This window comes from Platalea leucorodia (genome assembly GCF_965183815.1).
Source record: "Platalea leucorodia genome assembly, chromosome: 6".
Lineage (NCBI taxonomy): Eukaryota > Metazoa > Chordata > Aves > Pelecaniformes > Threskiornithidae > Platalea > Platalea leucorodia.
This window is the reverse complement of record NC_138828.1, coordinates 38,524,551-38,552,501: the sequence shown is the minus strand read 5'-3', so window position 1 is coordinate 38,552,501 and position 27,951 is coordinate 38,524,551. Positions and strand designations below refer to the sequence as shown.

The 27,951-nt window shown below is 38.6% G+C and overlaps 1 protein-coding gene across 1 annotated transcript in view; it reads left to right on the top strand.

The window, feature by feature from the left end:
- DCHS2 (dachsous cadherin-related 2) overlaps positions 1 to 19,429 on the top strand; it is a gene marked incomplete at both ends in the record, with an annotated part of 117,873 nt that extends 98,444 nt beyond the window's left edge. The window contains 7 exons of the mRNA XM_082315313.1: positions 2,755 to 2,865; positions 5,706 to 5,917; positions 7,402 to 7,553; positions 10,423 to 10,553; positions 12,064 to 12,350; positions 15,175 to 15,313; positions 16,800 to 19,429. Coding sequence (XP_082171439.1) covers positions 2,755 to 2,865; positions 5,706 to 5,917; positions 7,402 to 7,553; positions 10,423 to 10,553; positions 12,064 to 12,350; positions 15,175 to 15,313; positions 16,800 to 19,429 — 3,662 coding nt within the window. The remainder of the gene's footprint in view (positions 1 to 2,754; positions 2,866 to 5,705; positions 5,918 to 7,401; positions 7,554 to 10,422; positions 10,554 to 12,063; positions 12,351 to 15,174; positions 15,314 to 16,799) is intronic.
- Positions 19,430 to 27,951: the final 8,522 nt, after the last annotated feature.

The following is a 27,951-nucleotide window of genomic DNA, read 5'->3' as shown; positions in this document are numbered from 1 at the left end:
TAATGACCTTCAGAAAACCCCATTCTTCTACTTTTTGTTTAATATTAAATATTTAATGTCTTTAAATATTATAAACTGCATTACAACAGAACAGGCACTTAGAAGCCAGTCAATAAATAATCAAGTCGCCGCAGTCTCCAGAGGGTAAGAAACCTATATTATTCGCCAAGCTTTCATTTGAATGGTTGTTCGCATAGCACTTCACTGGAGACAGATTCACCAGTAAAACTTTTGACTCCTCTTTTTTTTTTTTCTAATAGATATAAAATATGTTATCTCTTATTCTGTAAGTCATCTCTTTATGCTCAGTTAGCTTTTTCTTTCATTAGCAATTAAGAGGTCTCAGGAAATAGTGGCAAGGATGAACTGGGGTTAGATGACAAAGGAGGGAAAAAGAGACTACTACAATGAGTAGAGAAGAGGGGAAAAAAACCAATGATATAGATTATACAGTAGCTCATTTTTGGTGTATATATTATGTCCAAACACAGGGTACAGAAAAAGCTTTTGAGTCTATTTGGCCAGGTAGGCAAAGACCGTCCATGCTGCCATACTTGAGTTTCAAGTCCTTAGCTATAATGTAAAGGTTGATGTGTTGGCCATTTAAAGCGCTTGAGATACTTCCAAATGCAATCAGGTTGTCTGACTGAACTGAAAAAAAACCTAAATATAAACATTTTAAATCACTCTTCACTTCCTTTAATATTCTTAACTAATCCCTAAGTTGATTGAATAGTGTTCCAAGCCCATCTGACTGCTTTCTGCGATGATCCTGTCGTCCGTCCTTGCACTAGCTTCAGTGCTGATCTTATTCTCGTGCCATTTCAGTGTGCTTTGCAGACAGAAAGCTACCTTCCTCTTAGTGTTCTTCACTTTAAGTGTTACATGTTACGACCTCTGCTTGAAGCAGTATTTGAGTCACATATACTTGAAATTGAGAACTCTGGCAGATGGGTACTGTCTTTTGCTATTTACCTGTGTAGGCCCTGTTTGTGTCACAACAGACCTTAGAGTTTGGTCATATTTTTGACAAGGAACTGTAAAAATTCGCTGTTTGAAGGAGTCATTTTCTGTGAAAGGTATCAGAAACAGAAGAAATTTGTTCTCTGCCAAAAAGAAGTTGTAAACAATTTTGAAAACAATTTGTGAAAATAAGAAAAATATGAAATTTAAAGGATTAGGATTTGAGGACCCAGAGCAATGATTTATTAACCTAACCCTTGAAAAACAGGGATTCAAGTAGAAATGCTGCTGCTTCCTTTATTTCTGGTAGTTTTTCTTTTTAAACGTGCAAGCAAACAAACAAAAAGACTGCTGACAGCATTAGAAGATAAATAGTGACATTCTTCGGACCTTGAATTTTTTTCTTATCTTTAACTGTGCTCTGAGGGTGCTATGAATGATTGCCCTTGCAGGCTTCTGTAGTAAATCAAAGTTGCCTGGCAATGAAAATTCAACCTACAACCCCCTATTTTAGTTCCTAAAAAAACCCCAGTGCAGCGTTCATATCAGTCTTTACCTATTGGATGGTTGGATCATACTTCCAGAACTTTTCTAGTAAATATCTTATAAATATATTGACTAGTACAGAAAATTATATCTGTCAAAATCAGCATATTTTTGCTTTTGACAGTCAGATGAGCAAATGACAAACCACTTAAAATTTCCTGCTCTTAACAAGTAACAACGCTAAAATAAAGAAGGTAGCCGATAGTTTTAAGAGCAAGATTTCCTCTCATTTTTACACTAAAAATAAAGTCCTTTCCTGTGGCATCCAGGACACTGAGTGTGAACAGAGTGTCCTTTGTAATGTAATAAAATAGCTAGTTGTCTGTAATGCTGTTTGGAAGAGTTCAGGTTGCACAGTACTCTCATTCCATCACAGTTGCATGGAATCAATTATAATTAAATTAAATAATTAAAATCCATTAAAATAAATTGCCTTATATACTAAACAATTTCATAACTCACTTGAAAATAATAATTATTTGGAAATCTTGATAATGCTTTTTAAGCTTACTACATTTTTGTTAAACATGATGATTCTGAGCAGGATAATGTATTCAGTTCCGCATTTTTCCTCTTTTATTTAATGCCTCTTGTATTCTATATTAAATCATTGCTCTTTTCATTGAATTTGGATTCTGATTGAATTGTCACATAGCTATGCATGTAGTTTCTTCTTCTCATTCTGTCAGAAGATGGCCAATTAAAATTTTCAAGAATATTTCATTTGAAATATTGTTCAAAAATCCAAATTGAATTCAGGTAAATGAAGGAAAAATAAACTCTTTATGGTGATTCAGGGGTAACCTGCATTCCTATGATGCACAAAAAAGGACTGTTTTCCTTAAAAGAATTAATGAAAAGGTGAGATTTAAATGACCAAAGACAGCATAACCTGAATAAAAGGAATACATACAACTTCAGGTAAGAGGTAATTCCAGTGGTACATGGGAGTTTGCAATTAGGAAAAGTTAAAACTCATCATTTTATTTAGGCAGGTGATGAAGTTGTGGTCAGATGGGTAATTTACTGGGCAAGGAGGGATAGGCAGGGCCTTGCCTATGAAACTGTAATGCAGTAAAAGTCACAGAGGAGTTATTTTTATTGTCTACTATTTTAATTCATGGATAAGCACCTAGCCTAGTACATAGGTGTTTGTCTGTGCATCTGTTATTAATCACAATAATATAAAATTAGAATAAAACCTTCTAAAGTGGACATGATGAAAATGTCTTATTGCTTCCATAGGTACATCACTTCTAACTGTAGAAGCTTATGAACGCAAATTTACAGGAGAAAATATAAAATACAGCATCTTCAGTGACAAGGAAAGAATATTCTCCATACACCCCATTACAGGTACATTTTTATAAATATATATATTTTTTCAAGTGTCTGTGTGTAGCTTAAAGAATGTGGTCTCTAAAATATAGCAAGTTCCTACCACAAGAGCAAGGGGTAGATATCTTAAGAGTATTACTCTCCTGTTACAATGAATAAATCGTTGTTAAAACCAGGGATGCAGAGAGACCTGCACTACTGTAAACTTGATGTGGAAAGAAATTGAACACCAATATGTCTGTTTAAAACACTCAGTTCTGATTAACTAATGATCACCAGGTGTTGGGAGTTGATAAACTACTGCTTTGTGATCCAAGCTGAGACTCCATCTTGTTTGTCATCATAAAGTTGCCCAAAAACTCAATAAACATAATCCTTCAAAACACTCCTGATGTAGGAAGCATTAGACCATTGTTGAGTTTAATGCTCTGTTTCAGACAAGCCTTGACAAGTCTGAAAGTCATGTTTGTTTATTTTTTTGGCAGTTGTATTTGCATTCTGCAGCAGGTCTGCTTTCACCTGCTCTTCAGTCAGGAACTTCTGATAGCAGGAGAGCAGCATGTTCCCTGTGTGCATTTACGTGATCTCATCTAAGGCGCATAAGCAAGCATAGCTACTCTGGTTGCCTCTCAGCTCCTAAACATCTGCAACAAAAGAGTTTGCCTCCTGAATAGCTGGAGTCTTTCTGGGATGGCATAGACAATGCAAGCAGTTTTCCTGAGAAATAGCGTAAATAGGTTGTACTCTTAACAAATCGCTTTCTCCCCGAGTTCCTAGAGGCTTTAATCGCTGGTTATTCTGATGTCTCCGGGCATCCAGTGGTATACTCCTGTAAACCGATCATGTCTGATGCTGATGGGCAGTTTAAATTTTTTTGTTTTGTTTAGAGGAGGGGCACTTAAAGTACATATGCTTGATTTCCAAGTCCTTCTTATTTCACTGAAATAAAGCTAGAGAGATTAATCTTAAAGAACATCTTAGAGTCAGACAAGTTTTTCCCCAAGAAAGTGAATCTCCAATATCACCTCCAAAAAAAAAAAAAAGCACTCTCTTCACAAACAATAGTAGAGTTTCTATAGCAGTGGATGTCACAAGTCTTCTTTTGAGATATTTGAGCCCTTGTGGTCTCTTCTGTTTCCTTTCTTCTGAAACCTTTCTTCTGTTTCTTAGAAAACGTTAATTGAAGTGCAGCCTTTCAGGACTTTTTAAGAGCAGTTCTTACCTCAGCATTAATTTTGACACCAGTAACTCTGTACCCATTGTTTCTACAGCAGGCATATTTTGAGCTATATTGATGCCCTTTCTATCTTCGGTAGTCTAAACAGCCAAAATTCTGCTCTGCTTGTCTTTTCAAGCACTGATGTTAATTAACCCCATTTTGGAGAAGACTTTCTCCCATTCTAGGGGGATTTATTATATTGTAGAATTGTATAAAGTATAGTAGGAAGTGACCCAAAGACATGAACTAGTCTGTCCTCTGACACAGAAAGGGAATCAGTTGTGCCTAAATCTGACAGATGTTTGTCTGTCATGTTTTTAAAACCTCCAGTGACAGAGATTCTGCAAACCCTCTCAATAGTCTGTACAAGTCTTGGCAGTTGGAAAGTTTTTATTCATATTTATCTGAATGTGTGTTGAAACAATTTAAACTTCTTACTTCTTAACCTGGTAACAATAAACATAAGATAAAGGCAAACCCAGCTATTCTTTACGTATTTGAAGACTGTCACCCTGTTTCTTCTTCGTGTGCACTTCTCTAGAATGAGCAGCTCTGGTTCTTTCACTTGTTCCTTCTAGGTGGTGTACCTCAGACTTGATTATTTGCTCCACTCTACACTAGAGTCTTTCAGTTACTCTCTGTCATCTTGAAGTGTATTCCTTCTGCCACTGTCTATTTTTCTTTTTCTCTGTACAGAATGTGATAATTTTTAAGTGTTGTGCTGAAGAGAGACCACCTGCCAGCTTTGCAGTCTTTATGTTCAAGAAGCAATTCTTGAACACTGGATAGATCCATAAACAATAGCCAATCATTGCTGCTTATCTTCGAAAATAAAAACTGAAAAGCACTAGCTTGGAGAGCCACAGTAGATGAGTTCTTATGCTATCACAGGTTTGGGATATAGATAATTCCTGGCATCATTACTGAAAAATCCATGCAAAACTGAATTTGAATTCTAATGGAATTAACATAAAAATGAACTATGTTTGATGTTTAGATGTAATGAAGAATTTTGAATATATTACTATACTACCTAGAACATCGAAACAATGACCACGGATTTCCAAGGACATTTCAGGTTTAATGTGGAGATGTCTAGTTGTGTTTGTAGTCTCAATAATTTTCACTGGTTATTTTTGATAGAATAACAGTTGGAGGGGGGCGCTTACTGCATCAGAAGGAGTCAGTGTTTTACCTGTATGTCAGTCAGATACAGAAATTAATACAGCTATTGCCTGATTTGGATATAGATGGAGGGCTAGATGTAGCTACTCTCAGATGAGGGCTAAGAGTCTCTTCAGACACAGCTGGCTCACTGTCACGTGTCAAGGAGCACACGTCATGCAGCCACTTTCTTCCTCTCTATCCCTCTACAAGTAAATCAGCTTTGTTTTAGGAAATTGCCAATCTGGTGGCTGATCAGTGAAAACTTAGCTGTCCAAGATTTGTACAGTAACTAGCATGTGGGGGGTGATGTTAGGTAGAGAAAGGACACGGTAGAGAGCTTGCTGGAATTCTGTCATGTGTTCAGTGAAGGAGACCATATATGTTAGGGACTTCATAACTGCATTTGTGAGTGTTTTTTCCTGAACATATGTCACATCTCAATATTTTTTTTATTTTTATTTTAATAAACCAGGTACAATCACAGTAAGAGAGCCAAAGTTTCTTGATTATGAAATTAAGAATAAAATACATCTTTCAGTTCTGGCTGAAAATGGCTTGAATTCAGCGCTCTGTGGAGTGACAGTTTTGATACAAGATGTGAATGACAATGTACCTAAGTTTGAGCAAAGCTATTACAAAGCATCAGTATGGGAAGGCCAAAGTCCTAAAATAGACATCGTACAGGTAAGTGGAAATATATCTTCCCAAGCCCGCTGCTGTAGTTAAAAAGAAGTTTGGTTGATCTGTTCATGACTACAGTCCTGCTAGGTCTCTTCTGGACCACTCTCTCTTAACACCTGAGAGTGGGGTTCTTGGTGTTGCTACTACTTTGCTTGAATATCTAAAATAGTCAATGACTTTTTTTCTAGACCACATTTCAGATCTTTCATTCAGGTTTGTTAAATTGAAAGAGAATTCTTTATCTTAATAGTCGTGCAGCTGGACTTTAAATCCTTTTTTTTTTTTAATTTTCTGTTTCTCTCTTCAAGTAGTTGAAAAATACCATTCAAAGCTGTGGTTCTGGTTACAATGTAGGCTGGGTCTTGCATTAATGCATCTACTGAAAGGGCTATAGCAATAAAAAGAATACTTTCAACTCATCAGACTAGTAGAGTCAAACCCAAGTGTTCAATTTAAAATCTGATGCCTAAAGAGCAGCTTGTCTCAATTTAAATGTGCAAACACTTCTTCCTCTGAATGAATCCATTCTCCAAAAGTGTTTCCAGCTGGCCATGTTAGAGAAAAAGAAGACATCAGTTGGACTAGAAGAACACATAATTTCCTCAGTACACGTTCTTGCATTGCAAGTCAGGTCACAGTGAGGGTCATGTTAGGTACTAAAGATATTCCTCCTCTAGAGAATAAATAAATGGAAAGCTACAAATGCCTCCAGGGCAAAGTGATTAGAAACTGATGGACATTGTATTTAAAGAAACATATGTCCAGGAATGGAGAAAAGTCAAAAGACAGTCAAACCAGATGTGCAGTCAAAATTTTATGACAGAATACATTCTACTATGTTTCCTTTATTCAATCTGACTGGTTGCCTCTGCTATGGTTTGGATCCCATACTCATTATAATGCTTGTTCAGCAACCAGAAAAATACAAAGATGACTCTCTGAAGAGTTAGAGGAGTCTTTGAGAAACCTGTTCACTGCTGTTGAATGTTATTTATTCTGTTGGTTTTATAGCTTGCCTCTGTCCTTTTTTCATTTTCTCATTTGTATTTTAAAAAGTAATTAATGAACTATTCCATGAAAGCTCTGAAAACATAATAATCTTATTATTTTATCCTTTGTCTGTTTGTATAGCAGTAATACATTAAGGGCCAGTCCTGGACCCCTGAGAAAGTGCATTTTTATGCATTAAACAGAGACAGCATTGTAACAGCAACCTTATAGTGTAAAACGATTACATTCAGCCGTAGCGCTTTATGTGGCTGAATTTCACATTACTCAAGAAAAGAATTCCTGTGCATCCTATTGCAATTCATGAGCAGATTTTGTGACCTCACATGACACTCATGTCAGGGACCAATACGATTATTCACTTAAATCTGTGCAGTCGAAAGGAAAGTAACCAGAAATAATGACTGTAGTATAAGGTTTTTCTTTCTGAAATCGCATTCTGCGATTTTGAATTAAGCCTCAGTTTTGCTCCCAAACAGGTATTTGCAACTGACCTTGACAGTGGGCTGAATGGAGAAACTGAATACTCAATTTTATCTGGTAATGAAAATGCAACATTTCTAATTGATTCAGCACGAGGGATTTTAGCAACTAATACAGTCCTAGATCATGAAAGCACTTCATCTTACAGGTTTGTATGCAAGGTTCTTATATAAACGTGTTCTTCTTTTTGTTCACTTTAACTTGAGATTGCTCATGTTATGGATTTTATATTTTCTGTTGATACCCATTATCCACAGAGCCTGGGTGCAAGCCAGACAGCACTGAGAACAGCACAAAAGCTGCCCATTTGTACCGTGGATTCTTGCATACTTCTCAAATTTAGGGGAAGAAGTATAGTCTTGTTTAATCAATGGCAACACTTACTGATATAAGTGAGCGTGAGATTCACTATAGGAATGATGGCAGTTCTTGGATTTTAGTTTATTAAGAACTGTACAGCCATTCCCTCTCTGGAACCATTTTTTATAAATATGTAAAGATGCAGAGAAAGCACTTAAACCAAATCCAAGAAACAGGGACATGTTCTGTTCTTTAATTAGAACTTAGTTCAAATTTTCTTCTCCATAATCTGATAAAGATGTTTCTGTAAGCTGTTTCCATCTATAAGCTGTCTTGTACTAAGTATTAGTTTTTCTAAGAAACTGTGAGTAAATATGATCAAGTGGACAGGACAATGTTTCTTTACAGGTCATACCATAATTGGAATTAGAAAGCAAATAAATCATGCCTTGAAGAGAAAACAAGAGTATATGGATTCATTCATACATCCTTTTTATGTACTGTAATCTCTACAAGAAGTAGATTTCTGTGTATGTGTCAGTAGAAATTACCTTTTTAGTTTCCATATGGTTGTGACATCAGTTAAAGTATTTGCAAGTTTTCCTGTCCTCTGGGGCCTCAAAGTTTTAAACATCCAGTCAGATTTTTTGTGAACTAGAATAAGTTCTAGAAAACCACATCAAAAAGATCAACGGAATATGATTTTTTTTTTAAATATCAGTGTAATTTGATAAGTGTCTTAAAGGAAATACTTTGTTTTAACTTAATGTACAGAACACTTCATTTGAGTTTGTTTTTTACTGAATCAAAAACAGCAGTTCTGATTTTTAGTCATTTAAATAACATAATACATTTTATTTGTAACTAGTACTTTAAAAGAATGCCTGGACTAAATCCTTCAAAGGAAGGATGTTTACTGTTTATGAAGCATTGAACACGTAAGCATAATAATTCTCATATCTGTCTTTAACTAGGAGCCTGATTTATTTCAGTATTTATGTTGGAATCTAGCATTTTAAATTGACAATTTGTTCGAGGAATCTGAAGCTTCATATTCCTTCTCTTTATTAATATGTTATTAATCTGTATATTGTTAAGTGAAAAGTGAATAGCAAAAGAAGCTTTCAAAACTGTTTTCCCGTTTAATTTTAAAATGTTACCATTGGTTCTTTCAAATTTGCGAGTTGTTTATTTTATCTAAATTGAACATTTTCATCCCCAGAAGTTCTAAGTCCCTTATAATAGGAGTTATAATGAAAGTGTTGACAGAACCTTAATTTTAATACCTTGGCCAAGATGTTTTTATGAGAGTTTTTTCCTGAAACTTTAGAAAGTGATTATTTTTAGTAAAATATTTCCATATGTATACCTTACCAATATTCATTCTAGAAAAAATACATTTTCTATATGGAATTATACATGGTCACTGATTGAATACTAGCCTGCAATTCGAGTTATGTGTTCTGTCGGCATCAGAAACCACAAGGACACCCAGACCAGAGCTGGTGTAGTTCAGGAATGGAAGTACTGCAATCCAGAGCTTGAGTTACAGCCTTGGTATTCCATATTGTCATGTGAACGTTTAGGAAGTAATATCTATTTGACACTTTAAACAGAAACTGTGACTTAGAATAAAGAGGGAGAAATAAAGCATTCAGAAGATCTGCAGGGAGACCCAGAAAATATGATGCGACATGCAAACGGTTGTTAGAACACAAAACATTTAATTGAGATGCCAGGCTCTGACTTGTATGTCCTTTCGCATAGCTTGATGTTCTCTTTTTTTTTTTTGTCTGTTCCTTTTTTTAGAGCACCTGTTGAGTTAGATTTAATTTTGAATTCCCTTCTGGATAATTTTTAATACTGGGCAGGGGTGAAGTCTTCCAAATGATCTTTGCTTACAATAAACATTTGCTCTTTATTGTTCAGACGCTAATTCCCACAGAGAGTAAATATACTTTTATCCATGTTTATCAGGTCGTTGCTTACTGTTTTCTTTGCTACGTTGTTTGTGGAAGTCAAAAGGTTGTAAACAGAATCTACTACACATCCTTATGCAGGTGTAAAATGGAAGCATACAGGCAAACTCTCTTAATCTGACAGTGAGATTCTGGTCCCACTAAAATCAGTGGGAGCTTTGCCACTGTCAAATAGTGCAAGTACTCAGGTCTTTCACATTATCACTTACATTTATAATATACTAGGGGGCCTGTTCTATATCTCTGCAGACATTTTGGCTGAATATTATTACTTTTGATGTTTTCATATTACCCAATTTTCACATTCCTCTTGTCCCTTTATAAACAATGAGGAGAGTCAGGTTCCTCCAGAGGACAATTTAGTACTTAAGTTTTAATTCCTGCTCTGAATTACCAATTGGAGAAATGTGTCTTATTTGAAAGAGTCTTGCTGGCTTGTTTAACCACCTACATTTGGTATGAAATTGGGTGAGTTGAATACAGATGAATGCTTCCTTTTCTTTGTATGATTTTATGTTTTTGCCACCTAGAATCTCCTGGATGTTGCAGGAAGCAAGACACAAAAAATAAAACACCAGACAGTCAACTTTACAGAAAGAAAGATGGAATTTAAGAGCTGCAATGAGGAGCAGAAAGGGCTAATCTTTTCATTTGTAATTTTTCCCCTGCTTGTAACATTGGTGGATAATTCTGCGATTTCTGACCAATAGTGACAATTACTGCTTCCTTTAATCATAGGTTGGTTGTACGAGCTGCCGATAAGGGAAACCCCATACTTTCTGCTACAAGTATTGTGAGGATACAAGTGTTAGATATTAATGACAACGCTCCAGTTGTCCAACCACTAAGTGAAGTGGAGGTCCCAGAAAGTAAGTGTGATAGTACAGCTAAGTTTTATTAAGACTGGGATTTGACAAACAACAGTAGTGCTTTTGGTGATTTGTGTAACCAAGCGACTCTAGTAAAAAGGATAATGGATTGTATTAATACTGAAATATCAAAGTAAATTGTGATCTGCTTTTGTTCTCAGAGGCGTTATTCTTAATCTTTAGACATTGTGTTTAAGAACAGTTTGGAGAAAAACCATAGGCAATTCAGAAAGAGGAAAACAAACTCTACAGAAATACATCTGTAATCTGTTCATTTTGGACTGCAGTGTCATATTCTTCAGATGTCTTCAATTTCTGCTTTTCTCCAATAAAAATACTTGGTGTTAAAACCAGCATTGCTAGAAATGAGACAATTTTAAATTCACTGTGACGAAAGACATAATTTCTGGAAATTTGAATGAAGCTTTAAAATGCTCTATAGCTTGATCCAGTTGATGACCGTGAAAAGGAGGACCCAGGACCTCCTGAGTTCTCATCCCAGCATACATCTGGTATATTGTGTGCCATAAGCTCAACATTTGCAGACCTTGAATCTTCAGCCCAGCATTTTCAAATACAGACATCATATATGTGATGCATTAAGATATACAGCTGAACGTTTATAAAGATTTAGGTGCTGAAATTCCGGTACTCCTGTTAACAAAAGATATCAAGGCTGTGTTTCTAGTGATATTTTTTTAGCCTTTCCTAAATTTAGCTCCCACTGGTAATAACAAGTACGGGAGTCATGGATGCACAGCAGCTGTAAACTATTGGCTACTTATTTAGGTTTTTGTGTTCTGTTTAAGAACATTTTCTTTAGGACATCACACTGCATGTTTTGAGGCTTAATGCCCCAGGCGTGCAAATGGGGAATGGTTTAGTTTCTGTTAGCTCCAGGCTTTGTTAGATGATCACTGATAGGTTCAGTTTGCAATCCCTTGTACTGTCAGTTTGGCACGCGACAAAAGCTGTCTGTATCCAGTTCCCCAATCTCATAGGGGTATACCTGGAGCTCTTAAGATTTTTGTGCCGCATAGATCTTGCTGGATGTCTCGTGTCTCTCTAGTGGCCTTCTCCTCCTCTGGAAAAGCTTCAGAATTGCAGTTGCTGGCTCTACAGAGACCAGGGGACTCTGATGCCTCAGTTAAATATTCTTGTGGAAGTTTGACACTGTTCAATAAATTCATGTCACCTACATGCATGTGGAAAACCATGGAAGTTCCTGTTGGTGATGAAGAAACAGTTATGGCTACACTGAATCTGGGAAAGTCTAAAGAAAGCCCACATTAAAATTGGGATAAAGCAGATGCATTTGAAGAAATCCACTACTGTTTCCATAGCGTTTCTGGATATTGCTCTTATTCTAAAACACAAAGTCGAAATACACCAAAAGATAATACAGAAAGATTACATATATCTAAGATTCAATATTATAAAATTGGCAAAATCTTCAGAAATTGTAACATCATCTTTTAGCTATGAATTATTCTGAAAATTATTGTTTCAGGTGCCCTGCCTGGTTTTTTCGTGACTCAGGTGTCAGCAAGTGATGCGGACTCCAGGCCAGCACTTCAGTTCAGTTTTATTTATGATAATAGTCCTGGAATGAAATTTGCCATCGATCAACACACTGGTGTAGTCACAGTGGTGGAACCATTAGATTTTGAAGAAACTGCTGTGTATAAGCTGAGAATCATAGTTTCAGATTCTGTACATCAAACAGAAGCGGAACTTACCATCCTTGTTTTGGACATCAATGATAACCCACCAGTGTTTACTCAGGATTCGTATCAGGTGGGAACATGGCAAACGGACAACAAAAATGTGATGTCTTTCTGTATATGATGATAAACAGTAGGAGTGCTTGTTTATATTTGTCTTAAAAATGCATTTGAGCACGGAGAAAGAAGGTATCTTCAAACTATTACTGAGCAGAAACAGAGCAGGGGTCTTCTGGGAGACTCCAGCCCCTTCCTAGGAATTCTGCTAAAAGGACTGAGGGAGTTGTTCAGTTTTCATGTTTGTGGTTTCTGACTTCAGAAGGAAAGTGGTGTGAATGCTAGCTGTACTCCATACACCATGCGTTCATCACTAGGAGTTACTGGATATAATCCAAACCAGTTTGGGGAGCAGGGTCCAGTGTTCAGAACTTCCTTCTTCCAAGAGAATGGTAAACAAGTTGGTATATTGATTCTGGGTCCATTACTATGGCATGAATGTCTTCATTTTCAGTTACACGGCTCCACAGAGGTGTAGCAAATGCCCCTGTGGTAGGTTATGCACATAGAGTTTGTAATGTGTAACCCTGCCTTATAGCAATGGCACTCATCTAGGGAGTGAGGGATATGAGTTTTGACCTCCCCAGCATCCCCTACTAGACTGGACAAGCATTTGAACTGCTAGACTGTTGCAGAAGTCAAGTTGTCCAACACTGTTTTGAAACAAAGCTGTTTTACCGACTATGGACAACTATGGGCTACTAAGATGATTAAAGGAATTGGAGCGTATATCATACAAGGCTCTCAAGGGTAGGCTGCTAAAAGGGTTTTGCTCTGACTTCATCAGCACTGAGGCTGTGGCTTGGGTAAGGCTCAGCACCTGTAGTGGCTTGGAGTTAGGATTAGGGATGGGAGAGAGACAAAGCCTGGAGGTCCAGGTGAAGTTAGGCTGCAATAAGGCTGCCACAGGAAAGGTGAGGCTGCCAGAGGGGTACTTTCCTTCGGACTTGTTAGTGTGGGGCTAGGCTGTGGGGCTTGGACTGAGGCCCAAGAGAGCCTAGAGCATGGATCGTTCAGGCTGGAGAAGAGAAGGCTCAGGGACGATCTTACCAAAGTGTGTAAAACTGGTGGGGGGTGTAAAGAAGACAGAACTAGACTCTCCTCTGTGGTGTCCAGTGACAGGGCAAGAGGCAGTGGGCACAAACGGAAATACAGGAAATTCTGTTTAAACATCAGGAAAAATTTTTTTTTTTAAACTCTAACAGTGATTGAGTACAGTCACAGGTTGGCCAGAGAGGTTGTGGAGTCTCCATCCCTGGAGATATTCAAAACTCAACTATACACAGTCATGGGCACCCTGCTCTAGGTGACCCTGCTCTATGCAAGGGTTGGACAAGATGACCTCTAGAGGTGCCTGTCAGCCTCAGCTATTCTGCGATCCTGTGAACTGAGCTGTTTGCTTGACGTTGTGCTTTTTGTGTGTGATAGATGTGCTCAGAGCCAAAAATATGAGACATCGCAGAAGACCTGGATTTAATAATGCTTCATCTATAAATCTCAGACAGATTTAGTCAAGAAAGAAGTCTAAACATTTGGTGTAGTAAGGAAATTTCAACCTCTGAGCATGTGCAGACACAACAGTTTAGTCACTTAGATAACTATGGGACAGACTGTAGGCACCTGTGAAACTTTCAGGTGCCTGAGTTCTCAGGATTTGTGTAAATTGCCCACTTTAACTCGTAAGTTTAAATTCTGAAAAAAAAAATGCACTATTAATGCTCAAGTGATTTTTAGACCTTGCCTTAAGTTTTCTTCAATCCTCATATGTATCTGATTTTGGAGAATAGATTAGGCAAGTACTTGCTTGTGCAAGTGCTAGGAATTTTTTTTGTAGATCAGAGCAGACATTACAGGCAGGGTTATTAACTGATAGAAAACAGCATAGCTCTATTGACTATACTAATGTAAACAGCTGAGCTTCTCTCTCCACAATCCTGATGTTTTGATATGTTGCTTGGACAGTAAGATACACTGCTTCTTTTCAGTCAATGATATGTATAATTCTGTATTCATCATCCTGCAGTTTTTACCCTTTTATTGTCATTTCAAGTGTTTTCATATTTATACTTTTCATATATAGTTCCATATATATGGCTGTTATATATATATATATATATATAAAATCTATCTGATAAAATTATTTAAACTAACACTTGAAGTTATGACAAAGGTAGCTGTTGTATCATACTGTTCATTTGAAATTGGATTTAAAAAGTGGAAGGAAACTTTGGTCACAAAACTACTGTATCTGGACTTCAAATAATGGAAGCTCTTAAGAAGGGAAAGGACTTTCTTGGTTTCCTAGGTTATGTGAAGAAAAAAGGGAGCATTTTGAAAAACAATTCTAGGAATAATCCAGGGATGATTAAGTGCTCTGGTCCTGGAATTTTCCAGGTACATGTGTTGTTTTTTTTTTAATGGTTAATCGTACACTCCAGACGGGGACTGCAGACTGTATTCCATGTACAAAAATCAAGGTGTTTCTGAAAGCAGGGAGAAAAGCCAATTTTAGTTGCAGTCCATTGTAGGTATTCTTTCCATTAGTGTACTATTGAAAAAAGAGATTCAGTGATTCACTGAACTCATTGTCATAATGAACTAGAACTAGATGGATTTTATTACTGTTTACTGTAAACTTTGGCTTTATTGTATGCATTGTTTTCAATATCTCAACTCTTTATAGTTTTGTCCCAGAAGAAAATGGGTAGGTGAAACTTTTTCCAAAGCTGGAAACTGTGTGTGGTTTTTTCTAGCAAGATCAAATGAAGGAAAATGTATTTTTTGTGTTCAAAATCTTTTATTAAGCTCTATCAAAACTGTAATTTTGCTTTATATGTCAGGTGAGATTGCCAGAGCTTATTTCTATGGATGCCACTGTTCTGATAGTCTCTGCTGTGGATAGGGATTCGGAGCATAATGGAATGATTTCCTACAAAATCCTCTCTTCCTCTCAGGGATTTGCCATTGATCATAATAATGGTGAGTCAGTAAGCATGGTTTATTTCAGCTTTTTCGGTGTAAATTGAAGAGTCATATTGCACTTCTTCACCTGTTGCCAGTGATAACTTGAGTTCTGGAAATCTTTGGTGACTGAAGTCCACCATATGTTTTGGCTAAATCTGCCATTATCTCTGAAGAACTGATAGCATCAAAGACAGGAGTTCTCAGTTTGTCCCTGAACCATGCACGAGGCAGCTGGTCACAACATCCTATAGGTGCTATTCCTCTGATGCAATTTAGTAGAAAAGTTGCTGTACGTTTTGCATTGTTTCATAACATTTCAGGTAATGTATTAGGTGTCATTCAATTTAAGTTCATACTTATTATTTATCAGTGTAACTTGAACCTATCATAACGAAGCTTCTCTACAGCTTGGGCAGTATGTTTTTAAGATTGCTTCTTTAGAGAGTTTATGTTATCCTGTAACACTAAATGGAATTTAAAAGTTTTCTAAACTGAAAACATTCTTTCCAAACTACATAATGTTCTTCAATAGTTAAGAGATTTACCACTTTAAATTTTCTGGCCTAATGTTGTAACACTTTGGGAGATAGAAAACTGTGTGTGTATGTGTCTCTCTCTGTATGCATATGTACATACGATTTTTGGTAGTATCAGCTTCAGAGATTACTAGAAGCTGCAAAAATGATATGCAACTATTGTTCAGCGAGCAAGTTCTTATCGCTTGTTTGCTGTTCCCAGGTGCTTATGTGAGGTGAATTTTTGAATGCAGTGTTTGTTGGGTGATGGTAACTACAAACACTAAAAATATGAATGTCTCAGCCAGTTAAAGCTGTTTTCTGTTTTACCCATTTGTTGCTCTGTATTCACCAACCTGTCTTTATCTGTGGCTAATGGTTGTTTTTAACTGTGGTCAGAGAATTGTCACACAGTGTTGCCTCTGTGGTGCTTAGCTGTACACCATGAAGAGTGAAATAGAAGTAGATGGCTTATGAACATAGAGTCAGAATGGTTGGGGTTGGAAGGGACCTTTAAAGATCAGCTAGTCCAAGTCCCATGTTTAGATAAGCAATTTGAATGAAACACATTTAACTTACTGGCAAACCTATCTAAATAACAAACATGTCTGTAATGCTGTTACTGGATTGCAAGCAAAACAGGAGAACTACCGACCTTCAGTAATGAACTTGCACAGTATAGCCACCTCTAATAAGGAGCCTATATTTCCTTAGCTTTATTTTGCCTTTTATTTTCTGCAGTTGGCATGTTTGGCCTGTTATGAGGTAGAGAAATTTTTGCTAGTCTAAATGCAGTATGTGTATTTGATACTGCATCATTGTAGGTAGGCTTTGCAGAATTAGCTCTGATTTCTTAGAGTTACTTTGGGGTGTGCAGCCATTACATTTGAGTAATTTTCAAATATGACTGATTAGATTCAGCTTTCGGAATCACATTTACTTGCCTTAGTGAGTGAGGGTTTTTATTAATTCTGTTTTATTTTCAGGTTCAGTGTTTGCTACAGGACCAGTGACACAGCTGGAAAAGATTCCCATTATCCAGCTCCTGATAGAAGCCACGGACAGTGGCAGTCCCGCTCTGAGTGCAGTTACCAACGTAGAGGTGCACATAGAAGATGTAAATAACTATGCCCCTCAGTTCACAAGGGTGCTGTACAATCTCAGCGTGAGCGAGGATGCTTCGGTTGGAGAAAGTGTCCTCACTTTTTCAGCCATTGACTATGACTGGACACATGAAAACACATATGTTGAATACTTTATTATTGATGGGAATTCTGACAATTTATTCTCTGTGGAAACAAGTGTCGTGGAGTCAGAAACATCCTACAAGCTTGTTGGCAATCTTGTTTTGAGCAATATTCTCGACAGGGAAACAGCTTCTTCTCACTGTTTGGTCCTCCTTGCCTCTGATCGTGGAACACCCTCCTTGAATTCAACTGCTACTGTGCTAATAACTGTGCTGGATGTTAATGATAATCCTCCAGTATTTAGCAGCCCGGAGTACCATATTCATGTCAAAGAAAGCATCCCTGTAGGTAGTCACATCACTGAAGTTTCAGCAGATGATTGTGATGCAGGCACTAATGCAGAGATCACTTATGCAATGATCTCTGGAAATGACAGGGGATATTTTCGCTTGGATGGGAAAACAGGATCAGTGGATTTGATGAAAACGCTGGATTATGAGGATACCATGAAATTCACTTTGATCATCCAAGCCACAGATGGAGGAGCTGATGTAAAAAATGTGGCTTTTTCTGTTGTTTTTGTTAGCATCCTAGATGACAACGATTATGCCCCACTGTTTTTGTTTCCCAGCCTGAGCTGCACTGTCAGTGAAAATCTGCCTACCTTTTCTTTTGTGTGTGCTGTTAATGCACTGGATTTTGATAAAGGCTCCTATGGCCACCTTACCTACTCCATCCAGTCTTCGTGTTTGGCTCATCGTGAAGCTCCTAGAGACCATGACATGTTCTTCATTGATCCTTTGACAGGAGATATTAATACAAAGCAAATGTTTGACTATGAAATTCAGAATAGGTACTGTCTCATAATCCAAGCAAAAGACAAAGGTGACTCACTGGCCACCGTTACAGTTCAGGTAGATATTGAGGGGAGAGATGAATTTGACCCAGTGTTTACACAAGATCAGTATTTCTTTAATCTCCCTGAGAAGAACGAAGCAGGCCAGTTGCTTGGCAGAGTGACAGCATCAGACAGCGATGGGGGACTGGACGGAGTTGTTCATTACTCCCTGCTAAAAACTTCTCCATTCTTTTCTGTGAATCAAACCAGTGGTAGTATTTATTTGACTCAGACTGTTCACAGAAAGAAAAATGGCAGCAAAAGGAATGACGACACCCTGGAATTTCTGGTAAGAGCTCATAGCCCCAAAACTGAGTCAAAGTTCACAGTATGCACCATTTTGGTAAATGTTTCCAATTCTCCTGAGAGTTATCCCATAGTGTCAGCATACAGCCTGACCATTAGTGTTTCAGTCTCCTTGATAGTGTTCCTACTGCTTGCGGTCAGTCTTATTGCGCTTATTCTGAGACATAAGCGGAAAGATCTGATGAACTCTTGTGTGAAAAAAGAAGCAGTATCCTCCTCAGCTACTGATGTGAATTCAGCCAGCGAAGATGAGGACTGCCAGAAAATCCAAAGTACTGAGAGCAGTATGCTTCCCATGGGTGCCATAGCAGAATGGCTGAGCTTAGCAGGAATCGGAGAGGGGAAGGATGATGGTGTCCCCTGCAGGCATTCAGACTCCAGTGGCCACAGTTCTGCCGAAGGAGAAACTGCAGAGGATGAGGAAATCAAAAGGATCAATGAGCATCCTTGCAGAAAGAGTGCCAGCTTGGCACTGAGCGAGCGTGGCTCACGAGTGCTGGATTCGGGGATCCCAAGAGAGTCTGATCAGCTCTCCTGTCATTCTGAAGAAACGGATGTCATGGCTACCACACAAAGCATGGAGAGCATGCAGGCCATTAAAGGAGAAGGCGGAGAAGAAGCCTGTGAAACAGCCTATGTACATAACAAAATGTTGTCTCAAACACTTAAGAAAATTGGAATAAAAGAGAAAGACGTAATGACAGATCTCACAAGAGAATATATCTTGATGTCAGATAGGCAGGATTCTGGGCATGATTTGCTTGCAACTCTCGGCACATCTGATGAGGATCTCAGAGGTGACTATAACTGGGATTATGTGCTCAGCTGGGAACCCAGATTTCAACCTCTTGCCTCAGTGTTCAATGATATTGCAAAACTGAAAGATGAAAATGTACACATTCATAGCTTCTCTCAGGAGAAGAAATCTCTTGTTTCCCCTCCTCCCTTGATAACATCAGTAGCTCAGCCTGGCATAAGGACAGTGCCACCACGAATGCCAAATATAATATCAGGGCAAGCATTTAAAAAATACCCTCGTTCTCCCCTTATCCATAATCCTGGATACCCTCTGCCAACCATGACCCCCAGTTTTTCTCCGTCTCTCTCTTTACTTACCGTGCAGACGCCTACTGCTTCTCCAGTGATGTCTGATGGAAGAATGATAGGAACATGTCTTATTGATCCAAGCCATGAACTTGCAACAGAGGAAGAAATTCAGGTCTAGGTTATTAACTGACAGTAGTTTATGGTAAAAAAATATGGCTTAAAATGTATTTTGTTATTGTTTTACAAGCAAAATATGCCTGTCAGAGCTATATCACAAGTATTCATTCTGTTTTCGTGAGCTGAAAAAGTTAAAATAGAAAATAGTAACAGGCTTGGTAACTATCTATTTTGTTCTTCCCAGAATATGTTGTGAGGCCATGAGGCTTCTCCTCTTTCAGCTCCCAACAACTGTGGTTTCCTATGTAAATCATACAGCCAGGTGCCTGATAACCAACTTGACTGATTTTTACTGTTTTTCTTATAAAATATGTCAATAACAAATAAATGGTAGTAATTCTTTACTGTGGAAAAAATTTATTAGCATGCTGGTGGATTCTGACCACTTCTGTGGTGGTATTAGATGAGGGTACTAGAGGGATGTGTAAGTACAGAACGTTTGGGTGTGGGCAAAGAATAAAGCAAGGATTCCTGTTGAGCTCTTTCTCAAGTGTTTGCCCAGACTTCCCACATGTCAGCCCCTGGGTCCGAAGAACCTGTTGGGCCTGGTGCAGTTTCATCATCTGCCATGGCTCCCCAGCAGGCTTTATTAGCTATCTTTGTGCTGTGGAATCCCACTTACCAGTTTCTGTGCACCTTTTGTTTATCTCCTGGTGTAAAGCCAGCGAGTCATGCTTATCTGAATAATAACGGATCACCCTTGGAAAACAAAATAACCAGTGGTAAGGTAAAAGCAACCATCTTCTCTATTACTAGATCTAAAATAGATACCTGTTGTCTTTCTGTCCTATTACAGAAGCTGTCCTGGTCCCCATGTGGCTGTAGGGATGGACAGTGTTACAGTTCTGAAGGGCTTGTATGCCTCCACCCTGGTCTTTGGTCCTGTGCTGGGCATATCTCTGCAAGACCAGATAATCTGGCCTTGTTTGTTGTACGTATCATACATATGGCATTTTGTGTATGTATGTATATCCAGACACATACACGTGCCTATACTGCTGTGTATGCTTGTATATTGTATCAATCAGATCAATAAAATACACAGAAACTACATCTAGAGTAACTCTGGTTTCTCTTCAGTGTATATTTGAAAGTCTTTTGCATCATGTGTATTAAAACTGGGCTATAGGGAAGGGTCTAATTGGTGCCCAGGAATCTGTTACAAGTTGAAGGTGTACAGAGGTATATATTGTACAGGTCATAACAGATGGAGGAAAAGCATACAGTGTGGTTAGACTGAGTGATCTTGTGGGATCAGCATCACGTATGCAGTGGCTTTTGTTGTTTCCTTGGTCATGCATGTCAAGATTTGCAGCCTGTGGGCTCATAACCTGTCTTTGAATAAGATCCTGTTTCTAAGGCTACACCTGCACTGTACTATCATGCAAGCTGGATCCATGCTGCTATGTAAGAGTGCTTCTTTTAAAGCTGGCATTTGTTCTTTGTACTGGTGTGGAGTATGAAACGAGGCATAGCTTAGGAGTTCATCGGGATAGACAAATGTTACTAAGAAAGGAGACAAGATGATAAGTTTTATAGTCAGACAAAAAACTGTGCCAGAAAGAAGAAAGCAAAGAGGAGAAGTCATTCCCAGTTAATATCTGAATATGGACTATCAGTTTAAGGCCATTATTTCAGAATTAATATTATTCTGCACCTGTTAACGTTATGCTATCTACAGCCCGTTTGGTTTTGACTTCTATGTCTTAACTTTTAAAGTAATTTCTAATAGAATGAGAGGTGTTCTTTGTGGTGTTCAGTTCTGTGCAGTTATAGTTTCAGGAGGCACACAGAACTACCTTTTCTATATAGTCAACAACTTAGCTAATCTGATTTCAGTTTCAGGTGGTCATGGTCAAGTGGCAGCTACTGCTCTGAGGAGCAACGAGCACATGCTGTCCTGAATAGGGGTCATCTTTCCAATGGGCGATAGATAGGTGGAAGAATAAATGCTTTACGCAGCAAAACTGTGTTTATCTTTCACATTGATGGATATGAAGTGGTAGCTAGGGCCGCATTTCATGTGTAGAGCTAATGGATGAGTAGCTTTTTCTTCACTAATATTGCTGGTACAGATGGAATACTATTAGCATTAGAAACAATTAGAAAGCATTCAGTCATCATATTTAGCACAAGATTTGGACCTCACCATGCTAATGTGTGCCCACTGCCTATAGTTCTGCTTGAAAAGTGAGAAAACCCTGTTTCTGTTTGTGCCCTTTTTGCTCCTTCAAATGCAGCTTGTTTTCAGTGCCTTTCCGGAAAGATTAGATATGACTTGCATCCTGTTCATCAAGTGCATGAAATAACCAATGCATACTTTGTGTTCCTCTTAAATGTAACAGCACTCTTTTCCTTGTCTTTTATGTAGTCGCTCATTCTGTATCAAATGGGAAACAACACTTAGCTAATATACTGTGTTTCATATATAGTCAAGCTTAAAAATGTGACCATTGAAACAAGTGTCTGCAATAAATCATGTGTAGTTCTTTTAACCTTACTGTTTTTTTCCCCTAAGTAAACACTATAACTTCTATAACTTACCATGAGTTTAACATTAGCTTGCCTCGAAGAGGCTGTGTTGCTTTGCAATTCTGCACACCAGTTTTAGCACTTTGGAGAAGGTACAGAACTTGTTAGTGGAAAATCATATTAAGCTTAAAATGCATAAGCTATAAAATAAAAGACAGTTGTCTCTTCTGGAATTTTGGCTGCCTGCCTTCTGGATTTGCTTGTTGGCAGCCTTGAAAACACTGGTGTAAATCACTACCAAATGGATATCAAAATTCCGTCTACCAGTAGTAATCATTAAATTGATGTTCAAGCAGATTCCTGTGCAAAGAGGAAAAACCTTCATATTTTTAAGGAATCCATCATTTACAGATTATAAAAATATATATACTTATTTTTTAAAATGATACTAAAAACACTAGTTACCTACACAAGTCCATATTGAGTTTGCATTTTATCTTCAGCTGAAGACAGCAATTGTTCCTAAAGCAGTTTTAGATAAAAATAGTTCCGATAAAACATGAACCCTTGTTGCTAAGTCTATTGCACTGCCGATTCCTACTATCATTTATATTTGGTTGCCTTCAATTCTCTGTGCTGTATGTCACTTGTTTTCTTTAACTGACATGTAGCTTCCTGAAGAACTATATTTAACTCTTCTCTTTGGGAGACCTGTAAGCCAAAAAATGCTGCCCTGACAAAAAATGTTACTAGAACATCAGCTAGCACCAGACTGACAATTGTGCCTATATGGCTTTGTACTTCTACAGCTCATGGAGTCAAAGGCCAATTGGCAATCCAGTTGACCGTCATAGGTGTGCAGGGCCACTGGGATTAGACCTCCTCCCAGTGTGTGCTGACTGCATCGCTCCTTGAAAACCAGCCCCTGGGAGTGAATGGCACAGGGGAATCCTTGAAGAGAGGAGACTGGCACCAGTTTGCTGAGCATGGAGGGTGGTGTTCCCTAAAATCTTGTAAAAATGCTAATTGGAATAGGAGGCAGTTGCAACTTTGTAATTGAATATACTGTGTTGGGAGGGTTATATTTAGAATTTGGCTTACTTTGCAAGTGAAGTGGATTTGCAGCTTCTTGCTTTTAGTATCTGGCACAACAGAACCAACTCACTATGGCAATATGTGGTTTAGTTCACTGTAGATGATCTGGTTGGAATAACTAAGGTGTTGCAGAATCAAATTGAGTATACTTTTGGGTGTTGCATAGCTGCTAGCTCTGCTAGCTGTTCACTAGCACGTATACAAAGCCTAATGTATATTCAGTCTGTGTATGGATTTGGATGTTCAGCTCTCATTAAAAAGAGCTGAAGTCTGGCATCCAAATCCTCTTGGTGGCTTTGAAAATTCCACCATAAATACATTCAGCATTTTTAAAGCGTTGGAAAAAATGTAGATGCCTAAGCAAAAGAAAAGGATCCTTTTAGAAAGTAAAATTGAGGATCTAAAACTTTCTGGTTTAGACTTGCACTTTACATCACTGCTAGGGCTATTCCTCATAAAATGTCAGATGCTTTTCTTCTAAAATGTATAAAATGTGGTAGAAGAGCATCTGTAAGGAATAGAGAGAGGCATCAGGGTATGCTAGAACTGTGAAATGGTTCTGTTTCTTGACACGTATGAGTTACTTGAGCAATGTAGAAAATACCAAATCCTTTAGCTGATGATAGTCACAAAAAAAAAAATTGCTGCCCCAGTGCTGTATAAATGTTTGACTGACCCAAACAAGTCCTCTGCCAGATGAAGCATTAGATGCCAAACCACATGCCTGAAAATGCAGATATCATGGTGAAGGACTGAAGTGATCCACCGTGGTATTCAAAACATCAGTTGAAAATCTCATTACAATTAGAAAAATCAAATTTCTTGAATATTACATTCAAATTGAAAGATTGCCACACTGCAAACTACAGTTAAAACTGTCAGCCATGTCTATGTCGCCTTATCCACTTGAAAATAATCTTATGCTTAACACTTTCTAAAGCTTAGAGTGTTTAACACAATCCTGGTCACCTTCTCTAAAACTGCATGTTAATGCCTATGAGAAGCCCTCAGAAAACTCAGAAAATAGAAGTTGAGCTGTTGATTGTGAGAGCTGGTCAGCCAACAGTAGCTGTTACGTAAAGGTAACATTTGAGAATGGATGGTGCTAGATGACGCTAGCTCACTAGCCCTACCTGGAGGAATACCTTTCTGGTACTTATCTATGCCTACAGCATTTTGTTAGAAACTTTCAAATGGGAAATTCAAGAGAGTTTCTAAAATGGTGTTACTGGTGTCATAACCAAAAGAAATGAGTAGCAAGCTGTCCTGGTTTCAGCTGGGATAGAGTTAATTTTCTTCCTAGTAGCTGGTATAGTGCTGTGTTTTGGATTCAGTGTGAGAATAATGTTGATAACACACTGATGTGTTAGTTGTTGCTAAGCAGTGCTTACACTAGTCAAGGACTTTTCAGCTTCCCATGGTGCACAGGGTGCACAAGGGTGCACAAGAAGCTGGGAGGGGGCACAGCCAGGACAGGTGACCCAGACTGGCCAAAAGGCTATCCCCTACCATATGACGTCATGCTCAGTATATAAGCTGGGGGGAGTTGGCTGGGGGGCAGCAGCAATTGCTGCTCAGGGGCAGGCTGGGATCAGTCAGTGGGTAGTGAGCAATTGCATTGTGCATCACTTGTTTTGTATGTTCTTTTATAATCTTTTTTTTTCCTTTTCTTCTGCTGTCCTATTAAACTGTCTTTATCTCAACCCATGGGGTTGCCTTTTTTTTTTTTATTCCCCCGATTCTCTCCCCCATCCCACCGGAGGGGCAGGGCAGGTGAACGAGCAGCTGTGTGGTGCTTGGTTGCTGACTGGGGTTAAACCACGACACAAGGCAAGCCTGCTTGCGTTGGCCTCAGAAGTTCCTGTCTCAAGCCCCGTCTAGCTGGGTGTAGACTCATTCCCAGCATCTCCCTTTTAACAAACTGTAGGCTTCATTTAATTTCAAAAGGTTGGAAAATACTGGCTTCTGATCCAACACCCCAAGACTTCTTCCACTGATTTCAGTGGGACTTGAATAAAAAACGCACCTGGAAGAAATGGACAACACGTGTTCCTCCCTGGTCCTGTAACAAAGAGTCACTGGCAGCAGAGAGCTGGCTCCCCGGCGTGCAGGGCTGTAAACCAGCAGGAAGGAGCATTAAAAGAAGGGAAATCAAGAGCCTGGAGAAGCGAGTAGAACCAGTATGGGGCGGCGGGGCAGGGGGGGTTTGGAGGGGAGGTTCCTCTGTGCTTCACGGTGATTGATACAAGCCTTGCTTTATACGCTTATTTTGGAGTGACTTTTAGAGAAGCCTGAGAAGGTCTGTAAGAGAAAGGACACTGTTTCCTCGTTCTACTTTTATGTGAACTACAGTCTGCTGCCTGGTTTACTACTGCTTTTACTGAATGCACAGAATAATCATGCGGTCTGACAGGGATTTCTCTACTTGTTGTTGTCTTGTAAGCACTTCACCTGAGGTCAAGTGCTGGGTAGAATTAGTCTTCAAAATGATGCTAATAACTGTTAACATTAAGGTAGCCAGGAAGTGTCTGGGGGTTGTTGAATGGTTGTTGGTTTTTTGGGGTTTGTTTGGGGGGGTTTTGTGGTGTTTTTTTTTTTTTTTTTTTTTTTTTTTGAGAGGTGTATGTGGTTTTTTTCAATTTTAAGCTGAACTCTGCAGTCATATAGCTTTTGCACTTTGAAATTTGGCTTCTGTCACTAATGGCTGATCACACATTCACTGGGTAGAAATTGATAAATTCAGCAGCCTACTCTGTTCTCCGGCAGCAGAATTACAGAAAACTACATGTAACTTTGTTGCTGAATATCATACACTGTGCTTGATCAATGATACATTTGAACTCACCCACTTTTCCTCCATATTTTTCTATATCTAGCTAAAATGTTCCAGTGTCCACCATTTTCATCCCTCATATGTTTCTTGTAACTTAGTTTTAATAACTGAAAATTGGGGATTCTGATCCCTAATCAATCAGTTAAGGTGTGAAGCCAAGATGCGACTGTTTCCTATTAAAAGTATGTGGTCTGTTCCATCATTATAATTAGATATAAATGAGGGTTTAGTAACACAAGCCGCCTCTTACCAACAGTTTCTGGATGGGGTTTAATGAGGTATTTTTTGACTTAAATTGAGTTAAGTAGTGATGTTTATACCATAGAAACAAAAAGCAACCAGGAAATTTGATTACTGCAAGTAGTGTGAAGATGAAATGATGAAGCAAGGAGGACATCTTGATAATTGAATTTTAAAACATGAGGCTGAGTTAAAGGCACGTCCAATTCATCTGCCTGCTTGAGACATTAACTGCTTAGGAAGATCTTGTGATAGTCAAGACTGCTAGGTAGTGCTTTGGGGAGTGTAGAGCTGCTAGTCCTTTGTTACAGCTCTTTTGTTTTGTACCAATGATAATGCTTATGTGTATGAACAAAATTGCCTGGCATTGTATCCCATAGCAGAATCAGTGATGCTTTGTGGCAATAGTGGGGACTGGTAGAACACCATCGAACCCATCACCCGCTGAGCTGCTTAATTTACAAAAAAACCTGCCTCGAATAAATAATAAAAAAGACAGATTTTGGGGTATTCTTCCGAAGAGAGAAATTCAGTATGAATAATGTGAGCAAAATCTTTCCAGTGTCTGCTGATTACATGCTTCTGAAACGTGCATACATTTGTCTACTGCATGTATGTCGTAAGCGGAGATGATGTGAGTCTCAGCAATGAACAAAGAGGGTGATATGTGAAAGTCTAAGACAGAGAAGGGAAGATGGAATAAACTGCAGTTGAAAGGAAGAGCAAAGACACATACAGACATGGAGCAGATCTCTGTTAGTGAGGACTCCCTGTTAAGAACAACTGAGTGCTTGCCAGCTCAGCTGGTCCAGAAGACAGTGTTGTGCTGCCTGCCAGGAACAGAATTACATGTTAAAGACCTGACACAGAAACAAAACCTCTGAGGAGCAAAAATAGCTTCCTTTGCTCACCTGCGGTCTCACAACAAAAGAAACGGTCTGCTGGAGTCCATCAAAGATAGTCATGAGAGGTTGAGGCTTCAAGACCTTGCAACCTAGATGACCTTCAGCAGAGTTCTGCCAGTCTGTCAAGAAGGAGAAAAGGATAGGGGAAGACAGTGTGGAGAAGGTCAGGGAGGACACACGTAATTTCTCAAGCCTGGTTCTATTACATGGATGAGAAAAATCAGGTGAGTGGGGAGGGGATAAGGGAGAAAGGAGTCACAGAGGCAAGTGGAATGGACAAGAGATTTGGAGATTTGTAAAACTGAACAGGGCCCTGATCAAATTGATATAACTTCGAAGCTTGCACTGCTTTGAGCAGGAGGTTGAGTTATAGACTTCAAGAGGTCCTTTCTGACCTAAAGTATTCTGTAACTCTGTTAAGGTAAGAAAGAAGTGTTACCACCAAGAATAGTGATCAGGTAGATGATGCAGTGGGTGATGAAAGGTCAGGTATGGTATTGAATGAGGTTAGAGAGACACAACTGAGGTTCCTGTATGTTTCTCAAAAAGATACTTGCAGCGCGGTGAAACTTCAACTGCTCGTGCAGGATGTGAAATCAAGTATAATAATTACAATTGGAACACGAGTATCAAAAAAACTGTGTGCTGTCCAGGGAGAGCAGAACTAAAGGCAAAAGGTGATGTGGTAGCACTGTACATTACTAATGTGGTAGGCTGTAAAGAAATGGGAAGGGACAGCGAAAATAAAGCTGTTTTGGATTACTGTCACTTAGGGAGAAGGTAGCCAAAAAGCTCCTTTTGATTTTGGTTAGTTACAGAGCCTGGTGTAGTCTCTAAGGTTGGCTTAGACACAAGTATATATGTACACATAGGATTTTCTGTAATTGTACTGCTGGGATGTTTCTCTGTAATAATATACACATGGCTGGTGAACAGATATTACTAATCGTGCTAGGACCATATAGAGCTAACACGTTT